This window comes from Corvus hawaiiensis, chromosome 2 (assembly GCF_020740725.1).
Source record: "Corvus hawaiiensis isolate bCorHaw1 chromosome 2, bCorHaw1.pri.cur, whole genome shotgun sequence".
Taxonomy (NCBI): domain Eukaryota; kingdom Metazoa; phylum Chordata; class Aves; order Passeriformes; family Corvidae; genus Corvus; species Corvus hawaiiensis.
This window is the reverse complement of record NC_063214.1, coordinates 34,710,920-34,724,199: the sequence shown is the minus strand read 5'-3', so window position 1 is coordinate 34,724,199 and position 13,280 is coordinate 34,710,920. Positions and strand designations below refer to the sequence as shown.

Sequence of the window (13,280 nt, the reverse complement as noted above, 5' to 3'; positions counted from 1 at the left end):
ACTTGAATCCCACTCTTGAGTTTACAAGGCAACACCAACCTTCTATAAGAGTCTGTCTGTATCTGCTGTTAGCTGTAGGAAGACCTAAAAGAGCAGTTCAGAGGATACACCCAACTTAGGTTTCTAAGTTGAGATAAGATGAATCCCATACACAATGAAGACAGTTCTTTTCCTGTGTGCCATATGTTTGAGCTAAAACTTGTAAATCAATATTCCACCTCAAATATTGATAGCTGAAGGTTAACAGAGTTTGTGGTGCAGGAGTTTACAAGAGAATCTGATTTGTGGCAGAGTCCTGACTGTACTTCAGTTCAGAAATGGACTACTTTTCATTTCTATACTGGATGTACATACAATAAAAAAATAACCTAGCTGTCACTTCCTGCAGCTGCATTTTGTAATACACAGTTCTCAGTAGGGAAATGTTAAATATAAAAGGTGTGAGCACATAGCTGGGAGGAGGTGACAAGCAGATAGCAGGGCTGGGAGAGAGATTTTGACAAGTGGGTAGATAAGAACCTCATGAGCTCGAACAAATAAATGCAGTGCTCTCTACCTGGATGCGTTCAAAAAACCCAGTAGTGCATTTTTAGTATTTGATTCAGGTGCCTGTAGACAGATTTGGGGCCATTCAGAATGCCCTGTAGTATCCCTTCAGGCCTCCAGCTTCAGAAAGGTCAGCTTCAGATGTCAGAAAGGTCCATGTCAGAGTTGTCATGCCTTTGCAGAAGTTTTGGATACCACAGAACATCTCAAAAGCACTAGATGTCTATGTTAAGGCCCCTGAATCAGACTCTAAATGGTTTTCCTTCTTAAAATTCCCTCTGAGCATCTTACAAGAAAAAGACATTGACTGTTCCTTGCCTGTCTGCTGGCAGAGTGAAGAGTAGCTGTAAGAGACATGTGTAACCCAGCACACAGAAACAAGATTTCCTACCTTGTCTCATGCAAAAAGTAGAAAAATTGCTACTAGGACAAGAACAGATCAACACCACAGAGCCAAGGGAACATGGCAGTGAAAATTGCTACACTGTGTAAATCCCCAGTAAGCTCTTCTGCCTGCCCAGCCTCATGGCTGGACCTCTTAAAAAGAGCCCATAATATTGGTTAGTCTGGGATAAACTCTAAAGGTCTTTCACAAGGTCTGCAGTCACAGTATATGAATGTGTCTGGGCCAAACAGTAATTATCAAATAAAAATAAGGGCACAATTCAGCTCTTGTTACTTTTAGCACATTTAGATTATTTTAAAGCTTGTCTTCCCCCTTTTGTCCCACTGATACCCTACTGATTTATACACCCCGCTATCAGTGCTGTGTTTTGTTGCTAGTTTTTCTCCACTTACAAACTACAAATATATTTTGAATCATCTGAGTTACTATTTGAACCCTCTCTTCAAGCAGACATCTTTAAACACAGCCCCTTGTGCTGCTCAGTGCCTTGGCAGCATTTGGCTGACCTTTTCTTTGGAATGGTAGACAGCAGCAATAGATCATGAGAGAGAGAAATAATTACTTTTGACAGGGATCTGAGACAGACTTTCCAAATAGTATCTCCATGACAATTATTTTTGCCTGCATTTATCCTAATGGGGTTACATACAAAGACAGATTTGATACAAGGGACCACCTTTACTGCAGTTTGGCTCAGCTCTCTCTGGTTGAGCCTAGTCCCCGTCCAGCTTGTTGCTGATCTCATAAAATATATTTTTCAAATCCTGGGTTTTCCCAGTTCTGTCATATTTCAGCCTCCTAAGAACTGAGCTATGTAAATTAAGAAGACTACATTAGAGAAGGTAAATATCTATGAGCACAGTGGAATGGGGCTTTAACTGCTGGATGCGTCCGTTTTCAGGTGCTGCAACACTCAGAGCCTTTTAGTTATCACTTGAAAAAGTGTTGGGCCTTGGATAACATCTCACAAGAAGTGTTTTTGGGGGGCAGATTAAAGATTTGTCATTTTTGATAACACTAAGCAGAAAACCTGGAAGAGTTGAGCAGCTCACTATGTCAGGGAAGTTTGCTGCTCCCACATAGAAGGAGCTGGGTATAGGAGTGACATAACTTGGAATGCACAAGGATCATAAAATCCTAGAATCTCCTGAGTGGCAAGGGACCCACAAGGATCACTGAGTCCAACTCGGGGCCCTGCACAGGACACCCCAAGAATCCCACTGTGATAGATGTGATCCCTTCCTGATGGGTGGATCTCTTGACCCACCTGCCTTCAAGCTTCCCCGCCCTTAATATTCAGAAAGATGATTATTGCTAGGGAAGTATTTTCCACACTCATTTAGGGTCCAGCACACTGAAGAACTTCAGAAGTGGCACAGGAGTGAACTGTGCCATCTGTGACCTTTTAACACATCCCATTAGCAGACCAAGCTTTCCAGCTCACTGATAAGCTTCTACCTTCATTTTTCAATCTTCGCCAGAGGTTGCTGATTTGTGCTCAAAGTGTCCAAGTTGGGTGCTTTCCTACGAGTGAAGTTTTCTTGAAAGTGACAATTTTTTTCTCTGAAGATATTTTTATCAGCGTTTTGTGTGGAAAGATCAGCATGGTGTCAGGGATATACTTTGTATCACTTTCCAGAAACTTTCCAAGCATTTCTCCAGAAAAAAAAAAAAGGAAGAAAAAAGAAATTTTAAGATCTGGTTATACTTTAGCAGGTAAATTAGCTGAAAATCCCATCTTTATTGAGACTTCTCTGGTCTCAAAGCAGAACAAGGGCAGAAAAAGCTTTGCCTGATGTTTTTTCAGTCTTCTCTTAAATTTTGTACCGTAATGGGTACCTGTGAGATAACTGTCCCAGTCAGTCAGAAATACCCACACTCTGGAGAAGAAAATTAAGCAACTCACTTAGAATACAGAGGAGTTTGGAAAAGAAAGAGAAGGAAGAATTCAAGGGAAGGGAAAGGAGTTGCAGACTGTAGGTGAGGCCAAGAGCTTTATCACTTAAGTAAGAAGGAAAGGAATTCTAAGCAAGTACCAGAATAAGTAGGAACAAACATGAGGTCAGAAAATAAGAGTGAGAACACAGATAGAAAAAAAGGCTAGAGGTAGATGGTAGATCAGGTAGAGAGGGTCAGAAGTGAGGTAGGAGAGGAGCACTTTTAAAGAAGGAGACATGGATAAGTCAGAGGAGAGAGGGTGGAAGCAGGATTCACTAATCTCTTGGAGAGACTTGCGTGTTATGATCAGGATCAGGAAGCATCCTTAAGACCAAGCAGGGCATGATATTTTTCTGGGAAAAGGAAGCCAGGAGACAAAAATTAGAGGCTTCTAAAACCTATGATGATAAAAGACAGAAAATGGAAGCTAAATTGATGGGCTGTAATTATCTGAGATCCCAGGCTCTTTTCTCCATGCATCCTGGAACTCCTTTTAGGAGTGAGACCCTTTGTAAACCCTGACTTAAAGTGGTACTTTGTTCTTCTGTTCTTGCATGTAACAGAGGTGGAGAAAGCGGGAGGCATTCCTTGGCTTCCAGAAATAACCCTATAAGTTACATATATCATTTCATACTTGATGCCTACTAGGTGCCTTTTTAGACATGTCTGCCAGAGCTTTTATACAGGTGTGTTTGATAAATTACAGCTTCACTGCCTTTTCCTGTCTGCTCGCTGCTGATTTAACACCTCATGGATTGCTTTTCCACAGGCTCTACAAGAGGAGATTAATGTTTCCGGCAGTAAAATAAAAGTGAGTTACCTGAGCAGTCGCACAGCTGGCTACAAATCAGTGCTGCGGATCAGCATGACCCACCCCACCATCCCCTTCAACCTCATGAAAGTCCACCTCATGGTGGCCGTCGAGGGACGCCTCTTCAGAAAGTGGTTTGCAGCAGCTCCAGACCTGTCCTACTATTTCATCTGGGACAAGACAGATGTCTACAGCCAGAAGGTGTATGGGCTCTCAGAAGCCTTCGGTAAGTGACCTCAGGGTTCGTGTCTCCTTTTAGAAGCAGCTAAGTGGCAGTGACAGACCTTGTCCTAGGTCAGTGTGGTCTCACTGCAGACAGGTGAAATGGTCCCTGCAGATCTGCTGCAGCACACGTTCCCCAGCAGATGAGTCACAGAATGGTTTGTGTTGAAAGGGACCTTAAAGACCATTTAGTTCCAATGTCCAGTCATGGGCAGGGATGCCATCCATTAGATTAGGTTGCCCAGAGCCCCATCCAACCTGGCCTTGGACACTTTCAAAGGCAGAGTACAAATACTTACCTGTTCTCTGGCTCATGGCCCAGCATGCACATCCTGAGCTGCTCCCATCATATTCATACAGAAGGAATTAACTGGGACTGGAAGTGTTTGGCTGCCTCTCACCTATAGCCAAAAACTGTCAAGACTGCTTTGAAAGGAATCCCTGGGACTGAGCCCTGATTGCCGCTGCTCCTTGTGCCTGACCTTCAGGATTGGTCTAATTTTAGTTTCCACTTCGTTTCCTGTTTGAGAATGCCATCCCATACTGGGTGTTTAGTGAGCAGAGGTAATGCAGTTCTGCAGTGATTGCTTCCCATCTGTCAACACCCAGTGGACATTCAGTTACAGGTCTTCAGCTGAGTTTAGACTAGACTTCTCAGGCTGCCAGGAAATTATATCAGCAAAATAGGGGAGAGATCCCAAATTAGCAAATACAGCTCCTCTTGACAGAAGGATGGTTCACTGATGCCTCATAGCTCACTTGAAGATAAGTCTCTTTAGAGGAGTTGCAGGATGCCTGGTTTTCCAGGAGGAAGAATAGGTGCCTTCGTTCTCTCACTCAGGCTCAGCTGCCTTGAGCAGGCTGGGTGATACAGCCTGCTGAGCCTTACCCAACTCGGAGTCTACATGGAGAAACGTGTCCTGGTAGCATATCCTGAAGTACTCTGCTTGCATGCTCTTGAAGATGCTAGATCAGCAGTGGGTCCTGGAGAGCTCCGTGAAACAACTTGAGTACCCAAGCAGGTCTGAGCACATCAGCATTCGTGCCTTCAATGATTCCCACCTCCAGAACAGTGAAAAATACTGACCTTTCATATCCTAACTTACATCTTCCTCTGATACAATCTGATTCTGCAAAAGGCTATGTTTGATGGGGTATCCTGAGTTCTCTCGGTGCTCAGAACTCTTCAAAGAGGCTGGGAAACTTGTAATATCAGACTTTTTTCTTTCTATCTAGTAAAAAAAAAAAAGATCTATGTAATTGCTTTTCATTTGTGTGGAACTTGCAGTTCTGCTCTGCTTCAGCTGTAAAGATTAGAAGAAAAGCAGACCAATGAAAATGGTCCTGCTTCTGCTTCTTCTGAGAAAATGGTAAAGTAGTCATTATTCTGTCAAAAACATGATTTTCCTTCTGCTGACATAATTTTAAGCAGCTCCAGTGTGTTCAGTGGAGTTACTCCTGAAAGGTTCTGATTAGACATCACAGCAAGCAAACGTTTGACATTAGCAATGACCACAAGTCAGCCTGGCTGAGACTGCTGCCTCTGAGGGGCTCGCTGCCCCATGCATGAATTGTGCAAGTCTTTACCTTCCAAGAAAGGTCATGATCAAGATCAAGTTCCTGGCATGCACTCTTTGATCAAAGAAAGTAGGTAGGAGTAAAATTCTCCCGTTTGAGAGTCCAGCAATAGTTTACACTCTCAAATCATAGAATATCCTGAGTTGGAAGGGACTCCCAGAGATCAAGTCCCAATCTCAATATCCATTGTTTTAAAATGTGTCATTAAAAAAGTGTCTTTTAAATTTTTAGCACATTTGCCCAACACCTACAATGGCATTGACCTTTTTAAATGCAGAATAGACTTTCAAGAGAAAAAATATTAGGACTGTGTATTATGATGATTTTCAATTAAATTAGCAGTTTTCTGTAGAAATGCTCTTACCCCTGTTCGATTGAGACTCTGTGTGTGCTGGCACTGCATTTCTGGGTTACTAACATAAGGAGTCTTTTGTTTCTCTCTTGTTCACAGTTTCAGTAGGTTATGAGTATGAATCCTGTCCAGACTTAATCCTGTGGGAGAAGAGGACAGCTGTTCTTCAGGGTTATGAAATCGATGCTTCCAAACTTGGAGGATGGTCCCTGGACAAACACCATGCCCTCAACATACAAAGTGGTAGGTTGTCTGTGACACCTAACAGGAATAATACAGCATTGCAAGTTGGTCCTTATCACTACAAATTCAAGAAAAGGAAAGGAAAGAAACCTGACCAACACATGTTCTCTCTCGTGTATTTTACTAACAAATTATTTCTAGCAACCTACATTTAGAATCAATTTAGTGTACAAAATGTAAAAGTAGCTGGCCATCATGAAGTAGTTGAATGTCAGCCTGTCTAACTTTGTAGTGTCGTAAAAGAAGGGCATTAACAAGGAAAATATTCCTAAAATAACAAAGGGGAGCCTATTCGGATTGGAACTGTCACTAAGCATAAATCCACCCAGAGGCATCCTCCAATGTGCCAAGTGTACTTGCAAAACAAGAAGCTTCATGGGTCCTAAGGGAGAATGGAAAATTCCAGAGTCCTTGAAGACAGCTGAGGACTGCAGCAGGGAGGCTTAAAAGCTGATCAGAACATGTTCGAAGGTGGAAGCATTGTGTCCCTCTGGATAACAGTGGTATGGGAGCAAACATCTCATTCAGCCCACATCACTGCTGAGATCACTACACTTAGAGGGAAAATAGGCAGAGCTCCTCTAAAACTTTGCAGATGAAACATTTCTCTAGCGAATATCCCATGGTCTTCCTGCCCCTTACTTTTCCATGAGCTATGTAATTTCTTTTTTTTTTACCTGGTAGACTGCAAATTACAGGGCAAGAAGGAACAGACAGGGCAGGTAAAAATTCATGAGGTGCTGAGAAGTGTATTTCGTTCAAAGGTAAAGACAGTCTTGTTCTCCCTACATATTTTCCTTCTGCAGGATATGTAATGGGTCTAAAAAAAAATTCAGAAAAGAGGCTCCTCATTTGAAACTATCGGAAAACAGTACTGTGAAAGATAATAAACCTCCTTGCTACTTAACAGATTCCCCAGCTGACATTCAGCATTGCCAGTTTGTGCTGCCTTTGGTCTCAGTTTCCCTGTCTCTCTTTAATTTCCTTGATACTGTTTTCTCTCTCTAGGAATCTTGCATAAAGGAAACGGGGAAAACCAGTTCATTTCCCAGCAGCCGCCTGTAATTGGGAGCATTATGGGCAATGGCCGCAGACGTAGCATTTCTTGTCCAAGCTGCAATGGTCTGGCAGATGGGAACAAACTCCTGGCTCCTGTTGCCCTAACCTGTGGGTCTGATGGAAGTCTTTATGTTGGAGATTTCAACTACATCCGAAGGATCTTCCCCTCTGGCAATGTCACCAACATACTGGAGCTGAGGTACTCTGTGTGAATGTGGCCGTTTAGAATAATGCTCTTAAGTTCTGCAGAAATCCTATGTACCCAAAAGAAAAATGAGCAGAACTCTTTAAAAAAAGCAAACAACACAGCAAAACAGAGAAAAAGCTGTCTGGATCTGCCTCTTCTGCAACTCTGCTGACTTTGATTTACACCAGAGAAACACAGGCCTAGCAAGTTCTTCCAGAACTGAATCACATGCCAAAAATATTGACACATTTCTGTGCTGCTAAATCAAGCTGTGCTGATGTCTGCCTTTTCCTGTAGTCAGAAACCAGTGGGAATGCTGAAAATTAACAAGCAGCCTCTGAGATAACCAATACTTGGAAAGACACAGCACTGATGATGATGTGTAGAGGTTAATCAGGACTGATAATCACTCATAGTTTAGACAGGATGATCACTCTAGGCAGTCATAGACTGGGGTTTTCTAGTTGTTTTTTGGGGGACAACTGTATCAGCTCCCTTCAGTTCCCAGCTGAACAGCAGTGTCAGGCTGAACATGCAGATGGAGCATCTGGAAGTAAGTGGAGAGTTTCCTTTTAACCCCAAAAAGAAAGGAAAAAAATATACCAGTAGAAATAATGAGGAAGGGGTAGGAACATCCATTAAGAACAGTGAAGCAGCAGGAAAAGTATGATTTGTCCCAAGTTCTGAGAAAATGGAATAAATTGTGACTGAACCAAATTTCAAATTGACCTCACTGGGGATATTTTTTCGATCTAAAATTTCTGCAGCAAATACAAGTATCCACTTCAAAGCAGTGGGGCCTGGTTCTGGGCTTTGCATGGCCAGACAAGCCTCACTCCAGGAAAGTCACATAGAGTTAAGGAAGTGTTCCTGAATGAGTCTTCTGTGCTTGACAGGCCTGAACTCAGGTCCTGAGAAGTCAGTGTGAGGATAACCTGGTATGAAAGGTTCAATATTGCCATTTACCTCTCAAGATCTGGCCTGAAAGTGAGAATCTTCCCGAAAGTAAGACCCTCCCTCCTCAGATTTAATATTCCCTGCTGCTGAGGACAAACATAATACTACATTTCTGCAAGGCCTGCAGCCAAATTTGTGCAAGATCCCCTTAGTCCCTCATGCACAAACATGCCGTAGTCATTAGACCTTGCCAAAGGTCTTCTTTGGCACTCAGAACCGTCATTGTAGATCATGGTGTATGGGACAAAAAATCTAGCCAGCCACCAGAAGGCCGGCACTTACAGAATAGCTGCCTTGGTATGTGCACCTCAGAGGGCTGGGGCACCTTTTAAGTAACGCAGCAAGAACCTCATGTTTGCTACTCAGTTTCACGATACATGAGAACATAATATCGCTCGTGTTTGTAAGGTGGGAAGCTGGGATAAACCTTCAGACCTGGTCCTCGTTAGAGTGTAATATCCTTCCAGTACCAGAAAGTTATTTTAATGACCAAAGGTGAGATTTCCAGAAGAGCCTAGGTGAGCCCAAATCCCATTGCAACGGAGTAGAATTAATATCTCATTCCCAGAAGTACAATTTTGAAAACTCAATTCCTGTTTCATTGTCAGTGGAAATACCAGACCCATCAGAGTTTTTGCAAAGTATTTCCTCATTGGGGAAGAGAAAATTGGAAGCCTTGACAGAGTAACCTTGCTGGCTGTTGTGTAGAGCCACAGAGTTAAATTTACTTCAGAGTTAAATCTGCTGCAACGATTGCTGCTTCATCTGTGCAAACACTCAGGTTACTGGATCTAATAAACATTTCTTCACTCTGGTGTGCTATAAAGTAAGTGGGTTCAGATGTCAGCTGGCTAAAAGCTGTGGAGGAAAGCCATTGCTTTTGGACTAAATGGAGTTTGCTTGTGTCTTCTCAAATCAGCATCTCCTTTGAGATTAACACCCTCACTATTTGGCTTCAAGGTTTGTTTGCAGGGGTGGCTTTGGAGTGTAGTGTTCTGGAAAGCAAATGCATTGTGGGTTGCAGAGAGCTGCAGCTGGGTGTGTAACTTAGACCTGTGAAAAATGTCCAGCTCAGCATAATTTCAGTCCTTTGGGCTGGAGTTCACGAGGTTACAGCAATGAACTGCCACCCATAACCGTGCGACTCTTAAGTGACCTTTGTAAATCACAAGGTGTTGCTTTGACTGAGGGTGAAAAAAACTGTAAAGATATCTGCATCTACATCTATTTAGCTCCGTGCTGCGCTGAGTGATAAAGTCTGATGGTCCTATCTCTTGTGTGAGTGAATAACTCCAAGCAGGTGAGATCGCACTTCCTTTGTGATATGCAGCAGTACATAAGTGAGCTCACTGCCAAGTAATATAAAATACATCAGTGTCATTCCAGCTAAGTCTTTATTTATTATTGCATTGTATGATACAGTTACTGTCAAGTTTTCAATCTGCTAATAATGCATCGAACTGAGCTGCTAACACCTCATTCTTTCTTCTATTCCCTGCTTTCCTGTCTTCTGTCAGAAATAAAGATTTCAGACATAGGTAAGCCAACCAGTGGAGAATTCTTATGCTGCTCCCTGTCTTGTTGCATGTTGTTACACAGTGAGCCACAAGTGCCATTTCCAGATGATTCAATAGCAAATGAAGCTGGCGTGATTAAAACTGGCGTAGGCAATCAGTCATCAGAACCGGGAGCCATTAATCACAATGTGAGCCATGCAAGCTTCTGCATGAGCTGTTATAGCTGGAGACAGGGGAGGTACAGGCAGGAGAAGCAGGGTAACAGCAGGAGAAGGGGGGAAGGAAAATGGGTGGGAATTTACCAAGAAAGTAGAGTGGGAACAGCAACAGAATACAGATCACTGGAACAACTAGGATGGAAAAATAATTCTCCACAGTGAAAAGCCTTCCTTTTGAGTTTGGGGGATTTAACAGGCTTAATGAAGATCCGTATGTCCCCCAGCATCACCCACCCAGGGAAGTTAGGTTTTGTAACTTTTTTCAGTCTGAGCTTTCATAGAGAGCTTTGACACGTGAAAGTCTGTCAAGCTCAGATAGGAGGTAGTGCAACTCAGAACCTTAGCCAGGAAATGCAATAAAAGAGTAATGACAAGAAAACAAGATGAAAGAGAGACTCCTAAATTGGAGCTTTGTCACTAAGAATATTTGTCACTTGGGTTCACTGGAGTTTCAGTGGGTTTGATCCAATCAGTTGTATTCCAGAAGGTGTCAACATCCTGTCTCTGCCTGTGTTAGCAAGGACTTCTCTGACTCTGACAAGTTTCCCAGCCTTCTCCCTGGTTGCTTTTCTAAATCAGAAGCTTAGACTGTGTGGAGTTGGGATTTTTGTGTGTGCGTGTTTAGTTTTCTTTTGCATTTGGGATTGGGGATTTTTCTTGCTACATGCTTTTCATTTACTACTTCTTTGACTTCGTAGAGGCTATGCTAAACCAGAAATGTTCCTTTTATCTGCATGCCTGGAAATGAAATGGAGTAGAAACTGATTTTTTATCCGATTGCCAGAACAATAATGAAGGGCTGACCTTCACAGTATAATGGACTGGCCCAAAGCATCTATTAGCAGGGCTGAGAGGTTGGTACCCAAGACCTTTTCAGTGATTGTCCTCATCAGGCTGAGTTCCAGCTCCCTAGCTCCTCTTTCACATCATTTGAAGGCTATAGAAAATTTCATTTCTCTTTGGAACAGCCAGGTTGTATCCTTAATGCCCAAGAAATACACAGCCACTAAAGTGCATCTGCTTTGACAGGGAAGGGCAGCAGCTGGATACCTGTTACGAGAAGAGGTTTTGTGTATGAAAGCAATAACTGAAGGAAGATCTATGGACTGGCCACAAATGCTGCAGATGCCACCAGAGCCTTACAAAGTTGGCAGGGCTTCGGCCTTTAGGCAGTTCCTAAAAACTAAGAAAAAGTGAAAGAAATCTGAGACATGCCTGCTTCAGTGCAGCCCAAAGGGTATCAGGGAGGGGGGAAGCAAGTGAGGAGCTCCAGATCAAATACTCCCATCTGTGACTACATTGAGGGAGTCACCCATCCATTAGTGCCTGTTCTGTGACATTTGCTTTAATGCTTCTGGCTAGGAAGCCTCTTTGCTCCTGACCCTCAGGGAAATGAGTGGGTGTAGTCTCAGCTAAAGCTCCAGTGCTTTGAAGGTCCTAAGCTTGACCCCAGTGACCAGCAACAGTTCAGAGGGTGAGATCCACAGGACTGAATCTTAGTGGTTTGGAGAAGCTGAAATCCGTATGCTAAAGCTGCCTCATTTCAGGGGAAAGGATTCCTCCCCAACATGTAGCCTTTGGTGAGCTTGATCTCCAGAGATTCTGGGGCTACCCACTAAGAGGCTCAGCTTTACAGCTCTGTGTATGTAGCCAGGGTTTCACTCTGCAACAGCCTAAATAAGGGATGTTAGCTAAGCCAAAAAGCATCACCAAATCATGATGCCTTCTCTTCAGGAACATGGAGGGCAGTGAGGCATTTCTGTCTTGCAAATATACAAAATGTGGCCACACTTAAATTTATTCTTACTTTCTTGTTTTCATTCATACTGTAGAGAAAAGTCTACAATTAGTGGCAAAGAGAGGTATCTCAGCAAACAGCCCTAGGATCAGATGAAAAGTCCTTTGCCATCTCTGGCCTGGATTATGGCATTGTTATAAAGTTTTATTGTCCAGCGTGTCACACTAGAAGAGCTTTGGGCATGACACACAAACTGCAAACACTAAAAGGCCAAGTGTAAATTCAGCCCACTGCACTGTGTAGCCTCCATAGGTATTAATCTATTGAGTGTCACCCAGGGAAAAAAGACCAGTGCCTCACACAAGCTACAATTAGATCCTCTGGTTCTGAGCTTCAGGGTGCTTAGCATGGAGCCATGGAAACACAGCCCCACTGAACAAAAACTTCCTGTCTGCAGGAATTTGGTAGTCCTTTAGTCATCACCAAATGTATGTGGCCTGCAGGGCTCAGAGGGGAAGTGGGTAGCTGGCACAGAAAGAAGAGGTGAATTTCTGTCCTTAAACAGAGACATCAGTTCCAAAGAACCCCAGGGGTTTATCCAGGTCAGTGGTTGTGGGTAACTAATTTTGGTGGTATGACTGCTCCTGTCTGTTGACCGCAGTGGGAGCCAGAGCTGTACATTTACCAGTAACAGAACTTGTCCTTTGAGGAGGTGGTAGATGCCCTTGCATTTGAGAAACAAAGATACAGTTCATCTTGCAAGATAAATGTTAAAAATAGTCAGACCAGTCCTACCCCAAAAGGTGATATTTCTCTCCACTGCCTGTAAGGCAGCCAGCTCTGATGTGAGCATCCACTTTGTAACCATCTAAAGCTTGGTGATATGAATACCTTGGCATTTTACAGAAGCCAATAAAAAGGTGCAGTCTGCTGTGCTGATGTTTTATAGGGACCCTGCTGAAAACAAGGACCATCTCCCTTTTCTCATCTCTATTCCTTAGAGACTGGCTTCGCACTCTGGAGCAGGAGGTTCCTTCCTAGGACTCCTCCAAAACATGGGCTCTGGGCCCAAAGGGATAATACCAGCCTGTGTTCAAAGCCTGTGCATATATCATAGTACAACTGAAGCAATCCACAACCCAAGCATCATACCTCTGCCAGCTCACCCAACTTTTTATCCCATTTCTCCCTATGCCTGTGTATAAAGAATCAAGTAAAGCACAAACACTTTAAAATGGAGTTTGAACCCATTAACACAACTGCAGAGCTCCAAAATTGGTACTGGCACTATCCTGCCCAAACAAGGAGAATGGTAAAAGGAAGGGGAGAAGGCAGATGTGTGGAAGAGACTGTACGCAACTCCAAACAAGCGGGATCACTGTGGACTTGGAAGATTTCCCTGTGCTTTCCCAGCACATCATTGTGTCACAAGCATACAAGGAAGCAGTATCACCTCCATTTCACTTTGGCTTGCAGAGCCATGAAACTGTTCTCACCCCCCGTGACTA

At 43.2% G+C, this 13,280-nt stretch overlaps 1 protein-coding gene across 5 annotated transcripts in view; it reads left to right on the top strand.

Moving 5' to 3' along the window:
- The window catches only part of TENM4 (teneurin transmembrane protein 4), a 1,366,951-nt gene that overhangs the window by 1,290,478 nt on the left and 63,193 nt on the right, over window positions 1-13,280 (top strand). For 4 of the 5 annotated variants that reach the window (XM_048294397.1, XM_048294400.1, XM_048294398.1 and 1 more), the window contains 4 exons: window positions 3,660-3,927; window positions 5,953-6,096; window positions 7,105-7,354; window positions 9,817-9,837. In XM_048294397.1, coding sequence (XP_048150354.1) covers window positions 3,660-3,927; window positions 5,953-6,096; window positions 7,105-7,354; window positions 9,817-9,837 — 683 coding nt within the window. The remainder of the gene's footprint in view (window positions 1-3,659; window positions 3,928-5,952; window positions 6,097-7,104; window positions 7,355-9,816; window positions 9,838-13,280) is intronic. The other variant, XM_048294401.1, reaches the window with a different exon arrangement.